General features: G+C 49.4%; 1 protein-coding gene across 1 annotated transcript; it reads right to left on the bottom strand.

Moving 5' to 3' along the window:
• Nucleotides 1–17,741: 17,741 nt before the first annotated feature.
• Nucleotides 17,742–23,182, bottom strand: KRT4 (keratin 4; the record flags this gene model as incomplete). Its single annotated transcript, XM_080939602.1, has 9 exons — nucleotides 22,520–23,182; nucleotides 21,253–21,467; nucleotides 20,332–20,392; nucleotides 19,835–19,930; nucleotides 19,244–19,408; nucleotides 18,971–19,096; nucleotides 18,220–18,440; nucleotides 18,011–18,045; nucleotides 17,742–17,923 (listed from the first exon to the last, which is right to left on the bottom strand). The coding sequence occupies exons 1-9, from the start codon at nucleotides 23,006–23,008 to the stop codon at nucleotides 17,742–17,744; spliced, it is 1,590 nt and encodes a 529-aa protein (XP_080795728.1). The 5' UTR covers nucleotides 23,009–23,182.
• Between the last annotated feature and the right edge of the window lie 2,106 nt (nucleotides 23,183–25,288).

Below are 25,288 nucleotides of genomic sequence, written 5' to 3'. Positions count from 1 at the left end.
ACTGACTAAAATCATGACCTAACCCATTTATTTTAACCTAAATCCTGCCACGTAGCTGGTTACCTGTGCTCGGGTGAGCATGCCTCTGTCTCCTTACATCTTCCTGGTGAATCTTCCTGCACCTGGCTCTATCCCAGAATTCTTTTGACTGCCCAATGCCCCACCTTCTGTTTCCTGCCTAAGCCATAGGCCATGGGCTTTTTAATTGACAGGTGATACATCCTTACAGTACACAAGATAGTCTCTCTACAACTGTGAAACTTGCTCTATAGCCCAGGCAGCCTTTGAAGTTGCCATCCTCCTGCCTCAGCCTCCCGAGTAGATTTGCCTTACAAGTCTGCACCTGCACCTGTCACCCACAGAAGCATGAGGGACTGTGTGGGTCCTCTGTGAGACCCTTATTTCACCTACCCACCAGATGCCAACCTCTACCCCTCCAGTGAAGTTTTTCTTCACCCTGAAAGTAGAATCTCCAGCACAGAAGGAACAGCCATCAGCTCCTTAAGTGTAGCCATTGAAGCCACCAGGATGCCTGCCAAAGGAGTGATGGAGGGAGACAAAGGGCAGATCACAGGAGCCTGTGTTGAGCTAGGATCTCCCGATCCATGCCAGTGCGTCAGTGCCTTGCCCCACAAGCTAGGATTGTTTTCCCAATATCTCAGTGAAGTTGCCAAGACTATCCTGATTGCCACGTTTGACACCTGTTTCCTTATTTGCTGTGGGATCTGGCAGGGGGAGTGTCTGAATGGCTTCACTACCGAAGCCTGAGTTCTAATCCCTCGCATGCCAAAACCTTCTGTAAGAAGATTATGACTGCTCATGCTGGAGTCTTACTCCCCACCCATAAAACAAGGGCAAATGATTCCTGGGTAGTTGTTGGTTTTTAACCAAATTGTTCTCTGGTTATTCCCCTGCCTTGAGGAGGCTTAAGAGGTGTCAGGATAATTGAGGGTGGAGAAATAAGGTAGTTATTACCTCTAGGTCAAGGTGAACAGGCAGACCTCTCCACCCAGGGACTGCTGAAAGAAGGGAAAGGGGGAACAATGCTACCTTTACACTTTAGGGCCATGGATCCATTTCAGAAGAGGAGGGGAAGAAAAAGGGTCGGGTCAGGAAAAGGAGGGAGGGTGGAACTATTGCTCTAGAAATAACACCTCTGAATTAAAACTCGCATTTTTCCCTCCTTGATACTTCGTTGAGATAAAAATGTATCACTTTTGAAATTATTTGATCAACCACTGGTAAACACGTATGCTAAGGCAGAATGAGCTCACATGATGCCTAGAGCTTCATATAAAAGCACAGTTAGTCCCTCATTACTAAACCTCAGCTGGTAGCACTTATAATTTCTATTCATTAGGGCTCCATACCTGAACTCACCCCAAATCTTTGTCTGATTCTTGGATCTCTCCCAGGGCTTATCCAAGACAGAACAGGTTCCCTAGGATGGACTTTGCTAAGAGGTTCCATGGCCAAACAAATTTGAGGAATGAAGATTCTGTAGCTCATTGGAATCATAATGACACCTGTGAACCCTTTCACCTATTAAGACACCCCCACAGCGTGATCAGAAAGCAATCCTTTGACCTTATTTAATCAGAGCTCCCCAACCAATCTCTGGTCATGAGTCACATTAACATGGTATTAGGTGTACTTGGGAAACACCAGTCAGCCTCCCATCCAAGATGAATAAGACTGGCAGACCCATGTTATGAATGGAGACAGTAACACCATGTCCCAGGAAAGAAGGGCTTGCTTCAAAAACGGGAAGAAAGCTTACAGTCACCCACCAAGGGTTGGCTGTACGAAGCTGGCAGAAAGACACGGGGGTGTGGAAAATGGATGTGGTCTCTGAGAACCAGCTCTTGTTCCTGTTCATCTCTCTCCAACTATGTGTCTTGCTGGGTCTTTCCAAAAGCCACAGTAGGCTGGGCTTCCTGGAACTCAGCTGGATACTTCTCCTCCATCACTTCATTCCTCAGAGGGGTGAGAAATGTAGCAGTCTCAGGAGTAGAGAGGTCTGGGTTACAACCTCAGCCTTTCTAGTCTCTGACTGTGTAGCATATGGGAAGTTACTTTGCCCCCTGGATCTCAATTTTCAGTCTGCCAAGTTGTGGTTGGCACAGCATTCTCATAGATTACAGGGGAACTCTCAAAGGCAAAAGCAGAAAACCTTTACACAGGGCAGATGCTCAAAACACGGCAGAATCTGTGTGGCCACGATCTCAGTAGGAAGCTCTCCTAAATATTGTCAGTTCTTGGGCCGAAGAGGAGGAGTTCTGAGAGCAGCCCAGCTGAAGGCCAAGGAAACATTTAAATGTATGCACTGGACACGGTGGACTGTGCCTTAAGTCCAGCACTGGGATGACAGAGACAGGAAAGTCAGGGGTTCAAAGTCAGCATGGGCTACTACGTGCTCTGGGAAAGACTGGGGCCACACTGCAGTGCCTGGATACCTAGATACCTGTCTCAAGGAGAGACAGACAGACAGACAAACAGAATTTCAATGCCATGATAATTTTTGCAATAAGTTGCAAAGAATCATAGTGTCTCTAGTGGGAGGGACATTGTTCCACATCCAGCCAAGCTGGCTTCCCATCACAGGTCTCTGGATTAATCCATTGATCAATGGAGATTTATTGAGCACTGCATACTTCCCAGAGATAGAAAGATAATGTTTTAGTAAAAAGTAATTTCCCTTTTTCATATCTTCACCCCTGGAGCTGGATGTAGAAGCTTGCCTGAGTTGAATCTCAGCGCCACCTAAAACCAGTTATGGCATCACAAGCCTGTGACCCCAGTGCTGGGGAGTAGAGAGGTGGAGAGATTTGGCGCTCTAATCATCCTCAGGTATGTGGTGATTTCCAGATCAGACATGAGACTGTCTGCCCCAAAAGGAAAAAGATCGAATCTTTATTTCTATCATTCCTGTCCATGAAAGGGTATATAAATGGTGGTTGGAGACCTGGTTCACCAGTTACAAGCAGAGGACCCAAGTTCAATTCCCAGCCTCCATATAGTGACCACAGCCATCTCTGATTCCACTTCAGGGGATCCAGGGCCCTCATCTGGTCCCCAAGAGCTCCAGACACACATGGTGCATTTACATACACTCAGGGTGGAAAATGCTCATACACCAAATAGCAATAAAATAATTTTTAAATAGTATAAGAATGGCTAACGTGGATCGAGTACCTGCTGTAGACAAAGCATTGCTTTGGGTTATTTACAAGAATTGTTTCTGTTTCTGATAAACCTCTGCAAGGTCAGAATTGCAATCCCATCTTACAGAAAAGGACAGGAGGTTAATTAGGTTGCTCAAAATAATTAGCTCCCTAACCCAAGAGGTTAATCAAATTCTCCAGTTCCAGGGCAAAGTCACAGAGTCTACACAGACTTCAGCAAGTCTGAATATATTATCTGTGTGGAAAATCTACTTTAACATCTAAAGAATGCACCGGCAGAACGTGACCACTAGATTTGTCTTGGAGCATCAGCCTGTGTTCATGAAAATGCTTTTAAACCTCATGGATGTCTCTGTAGATAAACAGAAAGCTATCCATCATTGTAAAGGCACACACACACACACACACACACACACACACACACACACATTCATTAATCTCTTCTGTTTGAGATCAGATCTCTTTGAAGTTGAAGGTGCCCCCCTCTCTTGGGCAGATGAACCTCAGTTTTGATTTATGGCTCTCACTACATGCTAGCCCCACATTCCAGCATTGCAGAACATACCAGGTGACCCCATAAGGATTCAGTCAGCCTGTTCAGCAACATAGCACAGTGGTTACAAGGGTAGGACCTAAGGCCCATGTCTGCCACCTCCCATCAGCTCTGCCTCCCTAAGCACCAGTAATTACCTCCTGTAGCACTCCTAAGGATTAAGTCAGGTGTCAGGCAAACGCAATGTCCAGTATGCTGTTTACACACTCACACAGGTCAGTCACTGAATTCACTGTTTTTGTTAAACATCAATTCAACGGCTCCCTCAAAGAGACCGCTGCCCTTTCTGACATCGCACTGGTCTGGTGAGGTCTGTACCAGCCAGTGAGGAACATTGGGTGAGTCGGATCCCTTCAAGTGCCCTCGACTCTGGTGTGGAGAACAGACATGCTGTAAGAGTATTGCAGACATCACTCAGCTCCACATGAGGTGGAGGGGTGCTTTTAGAAGCCAAGCCAGGAGCTCTCAAAGAGCATGGAAAAGACTGAGGGCAGAGAGGAAATCCTGTTAGAAGTGTGGCGTAAACATGTGGTTTGTACCAGCACAAGGCCCTCCCAGCTCCTTTGTAAGGCTTTCAATATCCCTGCATAAGGAGGCTGAAGATGGCTCCAGGATTAAGTGCCACATTTAGTTCCTGAAACCCACATCAAGAATCTGTAACTCCAGTTCCAGGCAACCCAGTTCCTCTGGCCCATAAACAATATAACACTCACACACTCACATACACTCACACATGACACACACACTACACACACACCACACACACACATACTCACACATGACACACACACTATACACACCATTCACACACACTATACACACTACACACACACATACACTCACACATGACATACACACAATACACATACACACACCACACACACCACACACATCACACACACACACACACAACATACACTCACACAGACACCTGTGTTGGTATCAGGAACCAGCCTTACAGCTGTTTGCAGATCACCTCTGAAGCCAGCAATGACGGTGACTTCACTCATAGGTGACAGGGACCCAAGCATCTGTTACCATGTCAATTGCCATACTTTCCCATAGCCCTTTTGGTTTACCTCCCACCTTTACCTAAGTAAAAGGCAGACACGTCCTGACCTTCACCCTTTTCCTTCTCTTTCTTTTCCCCCCCTTTGTCCCCTTACCCCACAATAAACCTCTCTCCCACAGAGCTGCATTGGTCTGATGTGGTCTGTCCAGACATAATCCCTGGTTCTATCACAACAGCCTCTGTACATAAATAAAAATAAATACAGCTTCAAAGGTGGGAAAGTCTTCGCATAAGCCTATGCTGTTTCCTAGTTTATTTCATATGGCTTTGTCCAGACTAGAAAAGCAATTCTGAGGTCTGGAGACATGTTCCACAGTTAAGAACACCTGTGCTCTTGCAGAGGACCCAGGTTCAGTTCCTAACACCCATGTCAGGTAGCTCACAGCCACCTAATAAATCCATTTCCAAGGGACCCAACACCCTCCTCTGGCCTGTATACATGTAGTACACATAAATCCATGCAAGTGCACACATTTTAAATATATATATATAATAAATACATAAGTAAATAACAAAAAATTATGAGAATTTTTCATTTTCCAACAGTCTTCCTGAGCTGGATGTGGTGGCTCACACCTGTAATCCCAGCGAATCGGGACTCAGAGGCAGGAAGGCTGCCTGCAAAATTGAGGGTCCCTGGGCTCTGTAGTGATTTTGAGGACAACCTGGGCTACATAGTAAGTTTTGGGGACACTAAGATTCAGTCAAGATAAATACATGCATACACAAATAAACAAAAACTAAAAGTTCTCCCAAACCCAGAAAGGTCTCTATTCAGTTCAGCTGTAGCATTTCCCTCCACCTGGGGGCAGGGGTATTGTCCCTACACCCAGAAGTGGTGGCTGCCACGAGTTCTTGTCCCTCTGCTGGCTCCTCAGCAGGGAAGTGCCTGCCCTCACACCTTATCCCACAGGGGCAGACCTGCAAGCTTTGGGATGCTAATCACACCTAAGCCTCTTAGATGTCATTTATAGCAGTCAAAACATCACTAGGCCTCACCCTTTTTGTTGGGGAAGGGGACTCACATCCCTTGCAAAGCACAGCTTAGTGACACAGAGCCATCTTTTCCTGCCTCCTTGATGGAGCTGTAACCATTCAGCTGGGACAGGCTTCCAAGCACATCAGATGCTCAACCATGGCTTCTTAGGAGACAAAACCGGCCTCCAGCCTCCAGTTCAGCTGATTAGCTTCCCCTTAGTCAGTGTATAGGCTTATGAGGGGTATAGATCAAAACCACACAAAAATACATGAAAATGTGTTTCCAGAACTGAGTCTTCCCTACCATCACATTGTTACCACAAGGTGTCCCCATGCATGGCCTTTGTCAGCAGAGAGAGAAACTCTGGGCTAAGGAGGCAGAGAGAGGAATGGCCTGAACCCCACCTGGTGAGATTTCTGATAGCTGGCTGACAGAAATCCTACCTAGCTTCACCCAAACAGGGGTGCAGAGACTTACTCCAAATTACTCCCAGATTTGACACACACACCCTCACAAGCACCGGTAGGCTGAGGTAGCCTTTTGGGAAACAGTGCCAGTTTCTTTGCTCAAGTGTGGGCACTGTTGAGGTTTGTTCTGGCCTGAGGCCTGCATACTGGCAGGAGAGAGATACAAATACCTCAGTGTTCAAAATGGATTCAATGTCAAAGGAAGACAGGACCAGTTCCTAGAACAAAGGAGCTCTTTGGTACACCCTCACCCAGAGAGGTGAAGGGGGGAGCTATCAGACAGAGGGAATCATGGGTAGAAATCGATCCCTCTTGTCATTAACAAGAGGATTTACACTCCACAGAGAAGGAAGAGGGATGGGGCATAAAACAGAGAGCCCAAGAGATTTGTGACTCCAAGGCCCTGGTGAGAATCCCGTCACCCCATCACTGCACACAAGCAAGCCTTGGCCCTGCCTATTTGAAGAATGGAAATTCTGATGACGAGGGTGAGGAGGACCATCAGCCAGGTTCCAGAGAAGTCCGGGTTTTCCGGAATGCATCTACACGAGCTTCTAAAGTGGCTCCAGGAAAAAACTCAGCTTAGCCTTCCCTGGGATAATGTCCAGGCAAGTCTCATATCCAGAGAGCAAGCTGAAGCCCAGCAGCCTAAGAACCCTAGAAAAGTCAGCATAGAACGGCCGCTCTTTAAAGGAGAGGAATAGATAACACACAGCCAATCACGACATTTGCTTCCTTGGTCTCATGCCCTGGTATCAAAATCACCTGCCATGGCCGTTCTGCTGGATCAGTGACACCTCTAAGAAATGATCCTGTCTGCCTGGGCTTCCTACATGATCCTAGGTGCTACCTATAAAATGGGGCTTCTCATAAATGCCATCAAGGTGAGCCTGGGCAGGAAGCATAGGCTAGCATCCAGGAAAAACCAGCAATGGGCAGAGGCCACTCTCTGGGTATAAGGCTTGCCATGGACATTATCCCAAGGAAGGCTAAGCTGATTCTGAGTTTTTCTTGGGGACACTTTAGAAGCCCCTTAACATCTCATATAGAAGCATTCCAGAAAACTGGGCCTCTCTGTAACCTGGTTGGCCGCCCTCCTCACCATGACTCTTCATGTCAGGCTCTGTAAATCTCAACTGAACTCCTTTTTCCTTCTTCTTTGGATGAGCCCATCAGCCCCTGTGGCTGTCAAAACTACCCTTGTCTTCCAAATATGGATGACGCTCACATGAGCATCTCCAATCTGGTGGACCTCTCTCAGGACACACATCTTCAACTACCACCCAGACATCTCCTCAGCTATCTCATGAACAGTGGGAGCCTGTCTATCCAGGAGCCCCCCATAACAACGCTACCCTCCCACCTTTGTCTGAATAAATATCACCTGACAGCTCACTGCTCTCATCCACTCAATCCATTTTCAGTCCTGTCATTTCTTCAACTGGGCCCCTCGTTCCTTTTCTCTGAATCCTTATCACAACCTGAAATTATCTTATTCATTTATTCACGTATCTGTCTACCTTTTTGTTATCGAACTACCAAAATTAGAGGAGGCTACATCTGACCATTGCTGACCAACGCAGCTCGAGAACTCCTCCCAGCACCTGACAGAGTAAACACGTGAGTACCAGCCTGGGAAGCAAGGGATTCACAGCTTGTAACCTTGTCCACTGTGAAGCTGCCGTCATCACCAACCTAACATGTCCCCCACAGTGCCAGCCCTTTCCTAGGTCACACACACTCTTTATTGCTTCTGTAGTACTAAAAGGACCCAGTCACACAGGTCTGCCTGTTTTAACACTGAAGTCCCACATTCCAGGAAAAAAACCCCACTAAGTCCCAGGCAAAATTTCAGATCTAAAAGTCAACCTTCTCAAGAGCTGCCTCAGAGTCTTTCACATCCTAGACCCAGGATCTTCTTCCACCTGGCTCGTGAGGAAATGCCTCAGCTCTAAAAAACCCATCTCTCTAGCAACAAGCTCTATATCTAGAAGATATCTATGCTTGGAGGAGGAAGGGGACAGGGACCTGATGAATCCAGCTGTCCCCATTCCCATCCCTCCATGTAAGGGAGGGGAAACAGGATAGGTAACACCATTGCACGTTGGACAGAAAGACTCTGGGAGGGATAGCCTACAACATCTTTCCGCTCCCCCTTGTCACTCTCCACTGTGCCCTGCACATTCCTCAGTTCTGAATCCAGCTGGCATCTCTCTAAAGTGATGCCATCCAAGTCAAGTTGGATGACAGTTGATGAAACTCTCAAAAAAAAAAGAGTCAAGGCTGTTGATGTTAGTGATGGAGTTGGGGCCCCGGTTCTGAAGCAGCCCCCATGCCATCTCCAGGGCCTTGTTCTGTGGTTACAGGAAGCACACCGACAGGACAATGGGGCAGCAACACTAGGCAGTGTTTCAGAGCCATGGAGGGCCTTCGTTAATCAGTGCGGGTAGGTCTGGCATCTCACTCATGGTCCACGTGCTTAAAGGCAGGTGTGAAGTGGGGCTCTTCCTTTACCTGCACAAAATGTGGTCAGGAAGTTCATCATCCAGAGCACTGAAGATAAAACACGATTTTAAAAGTCATAGAGGGGCTGGAGAGATGGCTCAGCGGGTTAAGAGCGCTGACTGCTCTTCCAGAGGTCCTGAGTTCAAATCCCAGCAACCACATGGTGGCTCACAACCATCTGTAATGAGATCTAATGCTCTCTTCTGGTGTGTAAAAGTCATAGAGGAAGAAGAGTCTCTCCATACAAGACACAGATCTGTACGCGACCACTTGGTGTCCTGGGGACTTTAACATGATCCCAACTCCTGAAAGCACAATGTACTCAACAACAATGCTTCTGTCACAGAATTTACAGCCATGGTAACCCTCCAGGCCATGAGCCACAACCATGGCAGTCCCTCCAGGCCTCTAGCCACAGCCATGCAGCCCTCCAAGCCAGAGCCACTAAAAATTACCTCTAATTGACACTCTCTTGAGTCTAGAGGGAAACAGCCCCAAGTAAGCTACAGCAAGACACGCACTTCTTTTCTCAACTAGACTGAATAGAGATGCAAAGGGAAACCAGTTCCTACAACCCCCTGACACTAGGGCCTAACTTATAACTCTCTAAATCCTTTCGGACATCAGCCTGCTTCACCAGCATGATAGTATCGGGGGACAGACAGCATGAGAGCCTCAGGGTAGCTTCCATTCCCAGTGCTCTGACTCTGGGTCACACCCTTCCTGGCTAGTGTTCACTGCCATGCTTCCGACTCCACTTCTGCAAGCTCAGACCTACAGAAGGCTCCAGGTGGGAGACTTGAGCAAAGGTTCAGATGAGCAGCATGGGGTGATGTGTGGGTCTTTACACATATGCATAATCATCCTACCTGACTAAAGTGGCAAGAACATCAGCCCTAAAGATCTTCCCAGACCCCATAGCTGTGCCTAGGTCCTCACCCTCTGGTCTGGCCCATGTAGATAGATTTAAACCTTGTCTAAATGTCGAAGTCACTCTCCTGTGCAGGAACAAGACTCGGCATTCCATTAACTCATTGAGGGAACAGATGAGCTTGCTGTTGAGGGCCTCCATCTGTTTATACTTTTGGGGCTCCATTTTTACAGTCTGGGGTTAGTCTCCACACTGAGGGGATGCAGGAGGCTCTGGTTGATGCTCACTTGCTGGACTGCCCCAGGCCCAAAGACTCTGAGCAAATCCAAAGCCTCCAGTTCTTCCAATACCACCACCCATTCCTCTGCCACAACAAAAGCCATTTCCAGAGCCAGTGCCATGGCTTCCTGGAACTCCACCAAAGCTCCCAGCTGCCACACTGATGGAGATGGGCCTGCTGCTACCCAGGCTGTAGAGGATTCTATTGTCAAAGACTACTGCTCCACTCCAGATCCCCTAAGCCTTCCACTGGCTGCTGCAGAAAGGGCTACATAGGTCTCCCTGCTGCTGCTGCTGCAGAAAGGGCTACATAGGTCTCCCTGCTGCTGCTGCTGCTGCAGAAAGGGCTACATAGGTCTCCCTGCTGCTGCTGCTGCTGCTGCTGCTGCTGCTGCTGCTGCTGCTGCTGCTGCTGCTGCTGCTGCTGCTGCTGCTGCTGCTGCAGAAAGGGCTACATAGGTCTCCCTGCTGCTGCTACTGCTGCTAAACTCTATGGTTGACCAGCTAGCGAAGCCCTGGTTCCCACCACCAGGTGTCTTGTAGACCTGTCTGCTCATGGTGAGGAGCTTGGAGACACAGAAAGGAGTGAAGCATACATGAGAGTCGGCAGAGGTGTGTGGAGACTGAAGGCCTGGGGAGAACAAATCCCTTTATCCGAGTCTGACCAAGCTGCAGGGCTCAGGGGAAGAACAGATCATTAATCCCAAAAGCCTGTGTGTTGGGCTTCCCCCAAAGGGCAGTAATTTTGTCCCGAGGCACCAAACACACCTTGAGGACAAGCCAAACGTTCAAGTGGCAGGCAGGCTTGCCGGGCTGGAACACTGGCACTGCCCCGCCCCCATGCACAATGCCTCTCAGTTCAGTGACACAGGAAACTGGAGGCACTTGACCCTCAACCGGGGAATCAGCTTTGGTCTGTCTGTCTACCAGTAGCCCCAGGCCCTGCCAGAGTAGACCTCAGCTCTGGGAAGGTAAGGTGAAAGGGTGGCAAAGCTCTGGCTTCCTGAGTGGGAGAGATGGGAGGGTGGTATCCGTGAATAGCGACACAGCTTCCTCTGAACAGAACATGATTATCATGTGTCCACGGTGTCCCTGGCTTTGTGCTGCACTTGGAGACAAAACAGTGACCCTGCCATTTCCCTTCCCTAATGACAAAGCTAGGAGCCAGCCCCATCTGCCTCTAGGGTTCTCCCTTGTCTCAGCCTGCAGGAGGCAGTGGCTGTGTGGCTTGTGGTCATTGTCAAAGGACAAAATAATGTGAAATTCACAGATCTCTGCATTGATCAGACCTTGTCAAAGCCCAACACTCCAAACATCTGGTTTTTTTTACTTCCCAGAGAAACCATATGTGATTACAGACATCATCTCAGGGTTTCTCCAAGATTTCCTTCCTTGTTCCCTGCATTTGTCATTCCCCCATGTCACAAGAAAACATCAATTTAACAACAACAAAAATCAGAAGAAGAAAAAAACAGGAAAACCCTGTTTGTGTAAGTTTGCACATCAGTAGGGGAAAGATGGTAGAGAAATTTGTGTGATGCATCTGTCAGGAAATAGAGATGTTAGGGAAGGGCAGGGTGTGGAGCCACACATGAGAGGCTAAAGAGAGAGAATCATGAGTTCTAGGTCAGAATGGGTACGAAGCAAAACTTTGTCTTTAAAAAACAAAGGAAGGTGGAAAAGATGACTGAGAAAAAAGAAGAAGAAAGACCAGTGAAAGGGGAGGAAGAAGACGTGGAGGAGGAGGAGGAAAAAGAAGAGGAGGAAGAGGAGGAGGAAGAGGAAACAGAAGAAGAGGAAGAAGAAGAGGAGGAGGAGGAGGAGGAAGAAAAAAGAAGAGGATGAAGAGGTGGCAAAGATGACTATGAGAGAGAAAGAGGAGAAGGAAGACCAGTGAAAGAAGAGGAGGAGGAGGAAAAGTGGAGGAAGAAGAGGAAGAAGAAGAGATGGAAAGATGACTATGAGAGAGAAAGATAAAAGGAAGACCAGTAAAAGAAAGAGGAATAGGAAGAAGAAGAAAAAGAAGAAGAAGAAGAAGAAGAAGAAGAAGAAGAAGAAGAAGAAGAAGAAGAAGAAGAAGAAGAAGAAGAAGAAGAAGAAGAAGAAGAAATGGAAGAAGTGTAGCAATAAAAGGCGATGCTGCTGGAGAAATGGTCCCATGGTTAAGAACTCACTCTTATGGTTGAAGAGGACCTGGGTTCAGTTTCCAGCACTCACATGGTAGCTCGTAGCCATTTGTAACTCCAGTTCAGAGGATTCTACCCCCATATTCTGATCCTCGTAGGCACCAGGCATGCACACGGTACCCACACATACATGTAGGCACAACATTCATACACGGAAATCAATCAGTAAAGAGAAGAAGCAACTACCTCATGGGGTAGTGTTATGGGCCTGCCCAGTAAACAGTGGGGAGAGAGCATTCAGGCATTAGAAAGAAAAGAACTCCAAACATAGAGAACCATGGGTGCTCTGAGGTAGGGCTGTGGTGAGTGTCTGGGGGTAGGAGGGGCAATGAGAGTAGCTGGGAGATAGATCACACAGAGCCACGTGAAGCTGGCTTTCTCACTAAGGGGGCCACTGAGGTCAAACTAAGGAGACATGAGTAAGGCATGAGCTGGCTGTGTGGAGAAGACAGGCTGTGGGGATCAAGGGGGAACAGGTGACAGCCACTCCACCCTCCTTCCTTTTGTCTTAATCTCTGCAGAACTGGCTTCCACTGCCTCCTGCAGGGATGAGCTATGAGAGCTACAGGAAAGCAGTGGAGGTTCCCGTGTTAATGCCAGGGCAGTGAGGGTTTGAGTGGAGACTGCTCTGGTGAGACTCTGCTGAGTGCCAGGTCCCACCAGACCTTACCCCTGAGGAGTTTCTCAACAGCACAGACCACAGCCCTGCCCTATGGAGAAGTTTCAGATAGACCTTAGGAATTTATTAGCTACTTCGTTAAAACAAAAAAAAAAAAAAAAAAAAAAAAAAAACAAAAAAAAAAGGAAGGAAGAGATAAAAAGATCCTGAAGCAATCATTTAACCTAGAGGAGGAGAAGTTAAGAGAAAAAAAATTACATTTATTTTTTCACAGATTGTTTGTAAAGCAAAAATCTCTACTCACTAAAGCACTAGAGGAAATTCAACTGAACTTAATGTGAAGGGTGTGACCGGGGTATGGACTGAGGTGGCCACAGCCGCTGGAAGTAATCTAACAGGAATAGAAACAACCATCATGGCCCCTAGCGTGTAGACGGCTTTGAGAATGTTGAGGAAGTACTGGGAAGGACAGGGAACACTTCTGTCAGGGAACAGAGGAGTGACAACAACTTCTCAATCCCAGAGAGTGATAGAAAGGGAGGCAGAGTGGTCCCAAGTCACAAGGTGGCAGCTGCAGAGAAGGGAAGAGGGGTGCTCACCCAAAGCAGGACCTAGCCTCACAGACAAGCACAGAGCCCCTCCCCCCTGTCTGAGCTTAAGTCACTCAAACGCTCAAGCACCTTGTTGTGAGCTTACTTTTAGTCTTAGGGCACAGACCCGAGCCCTAGACAAATTGGACAATAAGCCAAATTAGAGCCCTCTGCCGCCTGGTTCTGAACTGGCTTCTACTCCTGTCCTTTGTCTCCAGGAGCACTGAGCTGGTTTTGGCCTGTTCGCACTCAGCCCAGAGCCACATTATGGAAGCCTTCACTCTGGTATTCTTGTTGCTGGGAAACCCCAGCTCCTGGCCTGCATACATTTCACCTGGCTGCTTCCTTGGCTTCTGTATTTAGACAAGAGTCGCTTCCTTCAGGAGTCTTCCTTGAACCCGTCTCCCAGATGATGCTCCCAGATTCTTGCTGACATCAACCATGGCTCTTAACACCCTTTTAAATTCTGGTATGCCTGAGGGTAACATGTCTGCCCACTCCCCCGCACTCCCAAAGTCATACTCCGTACTCAGGTTCAACCACACTTCAGGTCAGCCTCATCTGCATGTCCCTGTGACCTCCCACAGAGCCAGCACAGAATGGGCATTCACAGACCTCGCCCAGGGGGAAGCCCTGCCTGGAGCCCGTGGATGCTGCATTCCAACGAAGCAGAACTCTAGGAGATGAGAGAAATGCTGCTACCTGTCAGGGCTCCACTCAGAGAAAGGAATGCTCTCAAAATCTATCCAAAGAGGCCTGAGGGAGACCCCCATACTGGCATTCAGCACAGTGCAGCCCATCCCAAGAGACTTCCTGAAGAAGAGGCTTCCTCTCTGAGAGCAGAGTCCTGATGGGAGAGCTCTCACTCCACCCCGACTCTGAGGACTCTGAGGTCCTTAAACACCATCACCTGTGTGAAGACTTCTGCCATTGCCGAGCCCTTCCCCTGCCCAATCACCAGCTCTTGCCTTTATTTTACTAATTAAAATGGGAAGAAGCTTCTAATGAAGTACGTGGCTAGGCAGCCCTTCTTGGAGAAATGGAATTAACATCAAAATACAAACCGCTGCAGGACCATCTACAACAGGCTATTGAGTCACTGAGAAATAGACATGACTATCTATACCAAAATCTCCCCCAAGACTAGTCTAATTCCGTTTGTGTTGGGATCCCCATTGCTTAGCACAGGCTAGACATTTGTGTTGGGATCCCCATTGCTTAGCACAGGCTAGGCATTTGCTTGGCTGTTCATTCCATCAACATTTATTAAACAGCCACCAAAAGGCAAAAGTGCAGACGTGAACATCAGGATGAACCCAGCCAGGGCTTCTTGGCTGAAAGGAGTCATAATGTGGGTCTTTGTTGAAATGATGAATGGATGGGTGGGTGGATGGATGGATAGATGGGTGATTGATGAGTAATTGGTAGATGACAGTCAAATATGCACCTTTAATCCCAACCATCAAGAGATAGGTAGAACTTTGGGTTCAAGCTCAGCCCAGGCGACAGAGCAAGTTTCAGGACAGCCAGGGCTGCACAGAGAAACCCTGTCTTAGAAAAACCTGTTTTTGAGAGCTTCTGTCTACTGTACCTGTCTTTATCTGACTTCTCCTTTGAATCGGGCAGCAGTGAGCCTGGGTCCCAGGCTTCCAACCCCCACCAAGGCTTCCTGGCCACACTCCTGTCCTCACATGCTCCCCTTTGTAAATAGAGTTCACTCCCAACCTTAACGTGCCAAAGGCTGTGATCAGGTAGAGGGGGCTTCTTCCCCCCAGCATCCCCTTTGCCTGGGCAGTCAACACTGCTCAGAAACAGACAAATGAATGTTTCTCTTCTCCCTTCATTTTCTTTTTCTGGCTTTTTTGTTGTTGCATGTGTGTGTGTGTGTGTGTGTGTGTGTGTGTGTGTGTGTGTGCTTGGTTTCTCTCTGTGTGTGTATGTGTGCTGGGTTTGTGTTCATGTGTGTACTGAGTTTGTGTATATGTGTGTATGTGTGTGTGTATGTGTGTATGTGCTGGGTTTGTGTGTGTGTATGTATGTGTGTATGCTGGGTTTGTGTGTGTTTGCTGGGTTTGTGTGTGTGTGAGCTGAGTTTGTGTGTGTGTGTGTGTGTGTGTGTGTGTGTGTGCTGAATTTGTCTGTCTGGTGGCCTGTCTGGTGGCTTTTGCCACCAGGTCTTTCCATGAAGCCGGGACCTGGAACTTTCAGCAAGGCTTCTGCTCCAGTTTCCTGGGCACAGAGATCACAGTGTGTACCACACTCCTCCAGCTTCGTTTTCCTCTTCACTAGCCAGGTGAGGAGTGGACAGAACCTAGGCAAGTTTTGTAGATTTTCTGTAAATCTAAAACTGAGGCATGAATGTGGAAGGGGAATTTCTCATGACGTGGCAGCCAATAGACAGATGAATGTTCTTGGGAGCTACAGTCCAAAGCAATGGCTTCCAGGGAGGTGAGATGGCTTGCCACTCTCAGACATGCTTGCATGCATCTCATCGTTTCTGCCTTGGTAGACTAGATCAACAGCTGCCCCTGCAGAGGTCAGGCAGACCCTGTGCGCTCATGGACTGGTTACTCCCACACTCCTCTTAAACAGAAGCATGAGAAGAGGCTAGAGCAGCCTTTGGTCTTCTGGTAGGAAAGTCGAGAGATTTGCCCTCACTCTCAACCCTTAAATCCTCTTCCCCACCCCAGAAACTTTTTTTAAAAATACTGAATAGGCAGAGTACAGGGCAGAGTACAATGGGAGAAGAAATGCAGTCCACTTGACAGGTTCACAGGCTACAACTGCTTCCTGCTCACGCATGACACACAGGGCAACAAGCCCAGGACACACAATGGAGGGATCAGGGCTGGGCCCCAGAAAGACAGAGCTCCCTGGGCCAGGAGCCTCTCCCAAGGACATAGCACCAGACTAAAGCTCTCTGTTCTGTCCCAGAGGGAGAGAAACCCCACATGGCCTCAGGGTCTGCCTGAGGGCCCCATGGGTAACTTCTGGCTCCAGTAAAATCCTTCTACTTCCCCCCACTGCCACCGTCAAGCCAGAATTCAAGGGGAAAGTCTTCACCTGCAGAGGGAGGGCTGGGTCAGGATGCAAATGGGAGCCATGTCCCCTGGGGAAGGAGAAATTAGCAGTGCTCCAGACCCAGGCCTGAAACAGGGAGTTCTCAAAGGCTGCACCAAGCCCTCTCCCCAAACTGTCTTTACCCCTGCAGCGCTGCCCCAAGCAGAACCTCCAGAGGCACCTCGAATCCAGAAACTTCCCACTTTCCTGTCCTCCACCCTTCCTCCTCCTCTCAGGGACAGCACCAAGCTGAAGCCTAGTTAGCTCAAGGGGGTGGAGAAGTGAGCAAAGCCTCCCAGCCCTGACCCAGCATGCCTGCTCTCCTCCATCCAACACCCAGGATCCAAAAGCCTCTCGGGCCCACTGCAATTTAGCTCAAAATGTGGAACAGCACAAAATAGGAAGGCCTCTGGCCAGGGTGTATAGCTCAAAGGGCACACATGTGCAGGGCCTTGGGTTAGACCCCAAGCACCAGCAAAGATGAACTACAGAGCACTTGCTAGACACGGAGGCCACGAGATTCCATAAGCCTCATTACCCACATACATTAAGGCACTGGACTATCAGATGCGCTGCCTATGTCCAGACTCAGCCGCTTCCTCCAGGCTGATCCCAAGTCCAGCACTGAGACCTCCCGCCCCAGGGTGTCCTACAGCAAGCAATCCTTTATGCAGTTGGGGGTTTCGGGAAATCTGTTCCCTTGACCTATGGGCAGCCTTTGGGTCCCTATCCTGCCTCTGTGGCAGCCATACTTCCCCCACCTCAGAGACAGGAACCTGAGGAGACACAGGTGACCTTGATCTGTATAGACAGATCCTCAGACCTTTACCTAAATCATCTGAATAGATGGGCTTCTAGAGCCTTCTTCCCAGGAAGCAAAGCCGAGCACTCAGAGTGAATGACAAAAAGCATTTTATTGAGGAGGAGTAGAGAGAGGAGCAGGGTCGAACGGGACACCAAGCAGTCCTTGTCTTCACCCAGCAGAGCCCATTGCTACCAGGTGGTGGAGGATCAGCATCGCTGTCGAGGATGGGTGTCCAGGATCAGGGGTGACTAGAAGGGCCCAGAGTGACCCTGTACTTCTGCAGGAGTCCCTGTCCTTCATCCCTTCTGTCCATTGGGGTTGAAATCAGACACCCATTCCATGCAGGGGGGTCACTTGGCCCAAGTTGAGAAGAAGCTACCAGGCTCCAGGAGGGCAGAGGTCACACCACGGCCAAGAAGATCATCCTGGACCTGAGAGACCAAGGCAGAGGCAGGGAGACTAACAAGATGAGCACCAGGAAGGAAGACCGGAGGGGAAGTGAAGGATGCAACAGAGATATGAGGAACTGCCGACCCTGCGGGGCTCAGGGCCATCAGGATGCCATCTCGCCTATCGTGGGGACCTCTTGGTGATGGTGGCAGAGGAGGTGATCTTGGAACCACCAGAACTTCCATAAACACCACCACCAAATCCGAAGCCACTTCCAGAACCGGAACCAGAGCCAAAACCGCCACCCAGGCCAAGGCCGATGCCGGAGCTGCCGCCGATGCTGGCGCTGCCGCCAACTACCGCTGGAAGGAGAGGCAAAGCCCAGTTATTCTCCATGCCAGCAGTCCCCATCTGCGGAGGGACAAATGGCGGGTGGGGAAGGTACTTACAGATGCTCACAGAACTCCTGCATTCTCCAGACATCCTGTGGGGAAGGGAGAGCCGTGAGCCACGCAGAACAGAACCCCACCTCTCTCAGCATGCAGAGATTATGTATCTCAGCCTTGAGCAGCCACACCATAACAGCTGACTGTCGACCTGCTGGTCCCGGTCAGAAGGAAGCCTGAAGTCCGGACTCAAATACCCAAACCTCCCTCACCTGCACTCCTCGCCCTCCAGCAGCTTCCTGTAGGTGGCGATCTCCACATCCAGGGCCAGCTTGACATTCATGAGCTCCTGGTAGTCCCTCAGCAGCCGGGCCAGGTCCTCCTTGGCCTTCTGCAGGGCAGCCTCCAGGTCTGTGCGTTTGCTGAAGGCATCTTTGAGGGCCAGCTCCCCACGCTGTTCTGCATCAGCCACAGATGCCTGCAGAGTCTGGCACTGTGGACAGGGACATTAATGGGCAACATCGGTGCCCTGCTTTAGAGAACTTCACACCTGGGCCAGCCACCTTTGGTTAAGATGTTAGAATCCTGTCCTGTCTGCTCTTCTTCCTGTCTCTTTTGACTCAAGCGTCCCATCCCTAACCTGCCTTTAATGGTGATGCACGCCTTTAATCCCAGCACTCAGGAGGCTGAGGCAGATGGATCTCTCTGAGAGGCCAGTCTGGTCTACAGTGAATTCCAGGATAGCCGGGGCTACACAGAGAAACCATGTCTGCGGGTTTGGGAGAAGTCCCATCTATGTCCCTGCAGGACTGCCAAACCCATCCACAACCTCACCAGATCAACATGATAAAGACATGCAAAAACCAGGGGAGACTAGCCTGGAGCCCTGTGTTTGGGTTGCCACAACCACATAAGCAAGACGTGCTGTGCACTCAGTACCATGATGTACAGAGGCCCCACAGACAAGCCTGGAGTCTTCTGGTACTTTATCTGCTTATTCCCCATGAAAGCACCCACACACACCTGCTTCTTGATGTTCTCAATCTCGGCCCGCAGCCTCTGGATCATCCTGTTGAGTTCTGAGATCTCATTCTTGGTGGTCTTCAGGCTATCTCCATGTTGGTCAGCTGACATCTGGAGCTGCTGGACCTGATACCCAAGGGAACAGGGCTCTAAGGTTGTACAGCAGAGCCAGCGGGGGTAAACAGAGATGAAAGGGCAGCCCCAGGGGCCATAAAGTCCCGGTGAAGTGAGGGTCAGTGGCCCCTGGAGGATGGACGCATCTCACACACCTACCTTGATCTGGTACCAGGACTCAACCTCAGCCTTGCTCTTTCGAGCGATCTCCTCGTACTGGGCTCGGACTTCAGCGATGATGCCGTCCAGGTCCAGGTTCCGGTTATTGTCCATGGACAGCACCACAGATGTGTCTGAGACATGTGTCTGCATCTGAGACAGCTCCTGCAAAGCACGTGTCTCACATCAGACCCTAGTAGAGTCATTTTCTCATGACCTCTGACCCAAGCCTCCCACCACCATGGAAGTGACTGGGAAGTGAGCCTGTTAGATCCCCAAGACCATAAACATTCTGTGTGTAGTGAGCCAAATACTACAGGTTGGGTGGAAGGCAATGGAACAGAAACGTTTTGGGCAACAATGAGTTCTCCCCCATGCAACCTCCAGCTCTAGGCCTCTCCCCTAGGACACCTGATTCTGAGAAACTCTCCACTAAATCTCTCACTTTACTCTGGTCCTTTCTCCCCATGACTTTGCCAAGATCTTGCCAAGAGCCCATTGCCTTGACATAAATTGTTGGAATCTATTAAGAACCATGACTTCCAACCCACAGACTAGGGGTTGTCTCCCTCTACGCAGAAGAAGTCTCACCGCTTCGTAAAGGACTCTCGTGAAGTTGATCTCGTCCTTAAGACTCTCCATCTTGGCCTCTAGCTCCACTTTGATCATGTAGGCAGCATCCACATCCTACAGAGGTAGAGGAGGAGAAGAGGGAGAAGGATGAAGGGATGCAGGAGAAGAAACAGGGAGGTAGGAATTGCAGTGGGGACAGAAAAGTCAGCCGGCACCTCTAAATTCCCTCACATGTTTTGAAAAGGCTGTGCAAAGTCACTATGCACACGTGTTGTGTCCTGCCTCTAAAGCCATCTGAATACAGGGACAAAGCACAGTCCAGATGGGTTCTCTTCACACAGTTTCTTCCTTTTAGATCTCACCACCCACTTCCTTTGATACCACAATACCAAATAAAGCCAAGAAGGATAAAGACAGGCAAGGAGATAGACCAAACACATGACTTAGGCCAAGGGCCATTTCCAGCAGAGAGGGAGGGATGTTACAAGCTCTTCCTGGCAGCCTCCCCGGCTTACTTTCTTCAGGACCACAAAGTCATTCTCCGCAGCTGTGCGCTTGTTGATCTCCTCTTCGTACCTGGGGATGGGGACAGGAAGACAGAAGATCACCATGAGATATTTCTCCGAGGTCCACTACTTTGAGAGTTTGGAAATGCCCAGATCATGAGCAACACCCAAGTGTTCTTAGATAATTCACCTAACATACTACCCATGAGCTAACAGCCTTGGCCCTGTTTGTTCAGAGACATAAAAAAAGAAAAGACTGTTTTGAGGGGACAAGATGTAAAGGAGAAACCACATCACAGTGATCAGATTATTGAAAAGACTGTCCCTCAGGCTGTGGCAGATTAAATGTCCTGATTGTAAATTCTGGGTCAGTTCCCTTCTCTTGGTGTGTGTGAGTATGGTCATTTTCTCAACCTCATCCTACAGAGGACAAAAGAAAAGTTACTGCATACTATGTGTCCCCTCTGTGTCCCTATGTGTCCCTTGAGTGTCCCCTGTGTGTCCCACCTACTTCTCACTCCGCTCAATTCCCACAAACCATAAGGTGAGAATATTACCCCTATAAATATATTATTTATATTTAAATATATATAATATATTTTATAAATATTATAAAAGCAACACTAATCAATATTCAGTTGGCTCTTTCCAAGATATTTACCAGTCTATATTCCAATCTATGGCCAGGTTAATACTCCTATTGATCCATTATATTTCTGAACCTCTTCACACACAGCAAACCCAGGAACCTAAAACTATCACTGATTAAGGCAACTAGTGGTCACTTGGCTTCCACCTATAAAAATGTAGGGTTTGAATACAGAAGCCCGCTTAGAGGAGCTCTCTAGCCCAGCTTTGGATTCCTCAGAACCTGAGGTCCCTACTGGAGAGAAGCCTGGGTGTGGGCCAGCCTTCCCTCTCTCCACGTACTTGGTCTTGAAGTCCTCCACGCTGTCTTGCATGAGCTTCAGCTCTGACTGTAGGCGACCTTTGTCATTGCTCAAACTGTCCAGGTTCTTCCGCAAGGCGTTGATGTAAGTCTCAAAGAAAGGATCCAGGTTTCTGGGGGATGTGGTGGTCGTCTGCTGCTGGAGGAGGTTCCATTTGGTCTCCAGGACCTTGTTCTGTTGCTCTAAAAACCGCACCTGTGTTGAAAAAAGACACAGGCCCCTAGTAAGACTCAGCTGCCTCAGCAGGAGGATGCCTGAGGCCAGCACCAGCTTAGGTGGACCGGGCAGACAGGCCACCTCATAGCGAGCCCAGGATACCATCGTGACAAGTATGTTCCTGGACCCATAGTGGTCCATGGGAAACGACCCGCAGTGAAGGATAGACACATTCACTAAAGCCTTTCAAAATAAGCTAAGCATGGTGATACACACGTATGGTCCAGCACCCAGGAGGCTGAGGCAGGAAGACGATAAATTTGAAGCCAATACGAGCTACATAGCAAAGCCCTGTCTCCTGAATCTGTATAGGATTAAGTCTATCTACAAATGGCCCAGACTTGTCCTAAGACTCAGCTAGAATTCTTCCTGGCAAGGACTTCCTGAAGCCTTTCCTCTCATGCACACAGCCAGGCAGCCAAAGGAGGGGCCTGGCAGGGCTACTTTGTGTTGCATACAATCAACAGGACTCCCACCTTCTGAACTCAAAAGCTGAGATGGGATGAGATGCAGCCAGCAAGCACAGACCACTCTTAGTCCGGAGCTTAAGTCTGTACTCCCAGGGTCACAGTAAAGCCTCCACAAGCTACTACAGGCTCGTTCAAGCCAGTGTGCCCACTCATCCTCCTATAAGAGGTTCACTCTTGCCTCAAACACCTCAAGGAACCAAAACCTTGATGCCCAACAACCCAGAACAGCCAGGCTAGAGCTCTGCTTTGGCCCCTAGCCATAGATTTCTGAGTAACCAGACTCCGTGATGCATGCCTACAATTGAGCTACATAGGAAGATCTCCAGGTCTTACCTAAATAGATAAATAAATAAATAGATAGATAAATAAATAAATAAATAAATAATGGAAGCTGAGCTGGAAAAAGCAAAGACCATCTCCTCTGCTCTTCAAGCAGTCTCAGAGACAAGAGGTTTCACCAGAATCAGAAGTAGGTGTGAGGTAGCCTCCTGGGTAAGACCCAGGGCCCAGGGCTTAGAAATCCTCACTTCACCTCCCTCTGCAAAGGCCAGGCTCACTCGCCTTGTCGATGAAGGAAGCAAATTTGTTGTTGAGGGTCTTGATCTGCTCGCGCTCTGCCGTGCGGATTTTCTGGATCTCTGGGTCAATCTCCACCTGAAGAGGTGTCAGCAGGCTCTGGTTGATGGTGACTTCCTGGATGCCTCCAGCAGGACAGACGGGGAAGCCGGGACCGCCTCGGCCGTTGAAGGAGCCTCCAAAGCCACCGCCAAAACCACCGGCACCAAACCCAGCACCATATCCTCCAACACCGAAGCCTCCGGCACCCCCGTAGCCACCGCCTTGGCAGGACCCAGCCACGCTCATGGAGATACTCTTGTGGCCCCCGAGGTTGTAAAGACTCCTGCTGCCGAAGCCCCCGGAAGAGCAGCGCCCTGCACCCCCAGACATGGAGGCTGAGCTGAAGGCCACACGCTTAACTCCACCAGCAATAGCTGAGCCACTGCTAAAGCCCCGGGAAGCTCCGCGGACACTTGACTGTCTGGCGATCATGGCTGAGAGAGGAGGCAGCTGCAACGAGCGTAGAACAGAACTGAAGCAAGGGCTAGGTCCTGAATGTCAGAACACTTGGCCCTTGTAGCTTATATGGGCTGGAGAAGAGGGCTTGGTTGCAGGGGCATAAAGGGAAAAATCCGAAGTATCTCTGGGCTGGGCCTTTGGCAACGGCCCATCTCTCTTGCACCTGTTGAACATGTCACTAAGCACACCTTAGAAAAGTCACTGGGAGGGCACAGCTTACGGTCTCATCCCTCCCTGAGCCAGTGCCCCAGGGCCTCCAGTATCACGGCCCACCTGACTCAGCCCTGCAAGGCCCCACTGCCCTGCCTCCTTCCTTCCCAGTCTCATGGGGCTCCTGCTACAGACACCCAGTCTGATCACCCCCATTTTCATGCCACGAACACTGGAACCTAAGAACCTGGGTTCCGGGGCACAGCCCGCCATTGCCCTGACCTGTGCCTGCTGCTCCCTGAGCTCAACCTTCCGTACTCGTAAATTGGAAAGAATGCAAATATTTACCTTTCCTCTCAAGACAAGAGAGATCGTGATCATGGAGGGGTGCTGAGTAAGCTGTCAGAACCAGCTCTTACGCCTGCATCCATCGTCCTTGTCCCCCATGTGTTCCTGACCTTTGCTCATCTACAACACAAGGCTCTTCTCCTACACTCCCAGCCTGGCAGCCTTTCCAACCAAGACCCAAAGGAGCTCCTGGCTGGGATTCTACCATGCGGCCCGCAGCCAACCCAGCACTTACAGGGCTTCCCCAGAACATAGCATGTTTGGTTTTTCTGATGTAGCCCCAGAAAGAGGTTCCTAACATTCTTGATGCTGAGGGTTGCTTTGGCAGACTGGTGGTAATCCAGCGCCGTGTGTGAGACGCAAAATCATAGTTTTTACTCCTAGTACTTGGGTTCCTTCTAACTGAGCCCAGCTGGCCTGGACAGTGTCTATTGGTCTCTCCCTAACTAACTATGCAATCTGGGGTGGGTCACCTAACCCCCCATGAGACCTGCCAACTCACCTTATCTATAAACAAGACATACCCCTGTCTTATAACAAGACATACAATCCAAGGTGCTTAGTGCATAGGAGAACATCAGGCATTCTGTGTCCAGGGAGAGAAATCCAGTACGTCTGTGTTCCCTCCTCCATCCATCCCTGAGGAAACGACGCAGATGTGAGAAAGAGCAGCCACCAGCACGTGGATGACCCCACTGGCCTGAGCCACACCCATGTCCCCCAAAAGCCTCCTTGGCAAACAGAGAACTCAGGGTGAGGATGAACAGGTCAGGCCCTAGGGAGGGAGCTACAGGGAAGGACAGAGCAACAGTCCCTCCAGGCCTCCATCCACCTCTGCCCTGTTGCTGTCCAGATGGCCCCTATAGACCTACTGGAGGGCTGGGGAGGTTAGAGCCTAGACCCACAGCACGTGCAGGAAAACCTGGAACTAAGGACAGCAGAGTGGGGTGGTACTGCCCCTCCACCCCAGTGTGAGCCAATCTCTGTGATTCCAAGGGCACGGGGACTGTGGGATACTGGCAATCAGGTCTTTGTCTGGGAGTAGGCATGCCTTGTCAGGAAGGTAACAACAACTCTAGATGTCAAGAGCCACCCCACCGCCCGTTCTGTTCTCCTGTCTACACACATTCCCACATCTCATCTCTGTCCTTCACCGGTGCTAAGGTTCTGATGGGGATTTGTCAGATGAAGCCTGGGGGAACCCATGCATGCCTTGTCTCTGGAACCTTGTATCTGAGTCTGTGATACTCCGAACTTTGGAGAAATGACACAGTCAATGGTCATGTCAAGTACTGAACAAAAAAAAGACTAAAGCTGGGCATCTTCAGAGAAATGACAAGAGCATCCTCATTTTGTGCCTGTGGTCGGTCATCCAAATGGCAAAGCCGTGACAGAAGGCCTCCCTGGCATTTATGTAAAGCATGTGCCCCATCCCTTCAGACCAAAAAAAAAAAAAAAAAAAAAAGGAGAGGGAAGCCCAGTGCATTCTGGATAGAAGCGACTCTCTTAGGACTTGTGCCACATTCTGGACAACTTAGCCGTTCTAGCAGAGGGATGAGGCTCAGAAAGGTCGTGTTGCTCACCTGAGATACAACAGCTCAGATATAATGGGTTTTAGGAAGCAGAGCTATAGGCATAACCACGGAGCTCATGACCTTGACCTTTGAGTACCCACTGTTTTATATGAGTGTCTACCCCATGCAGAATTCTCAGCCATGTCCAGTTGATGACCCACAGCAGCAGAGTCTTGTCCCT

Source organism: Micromys minutus (assembly GCF_963924665.1).
Source record: "Micromys minutus genome assembly, chromosome: 27".
In the NCBI taxonomy this organism is placed as follows: Eukaryota; Metazoa; Chordata; class Mammalia; order Rodentia; family Muridae; genus Micromys; species Micromys minutus.
Note: the sequence above shows the minus strand (reverse complement) of the source record. Positions and strands in the feature narration are given on the sequence as shown.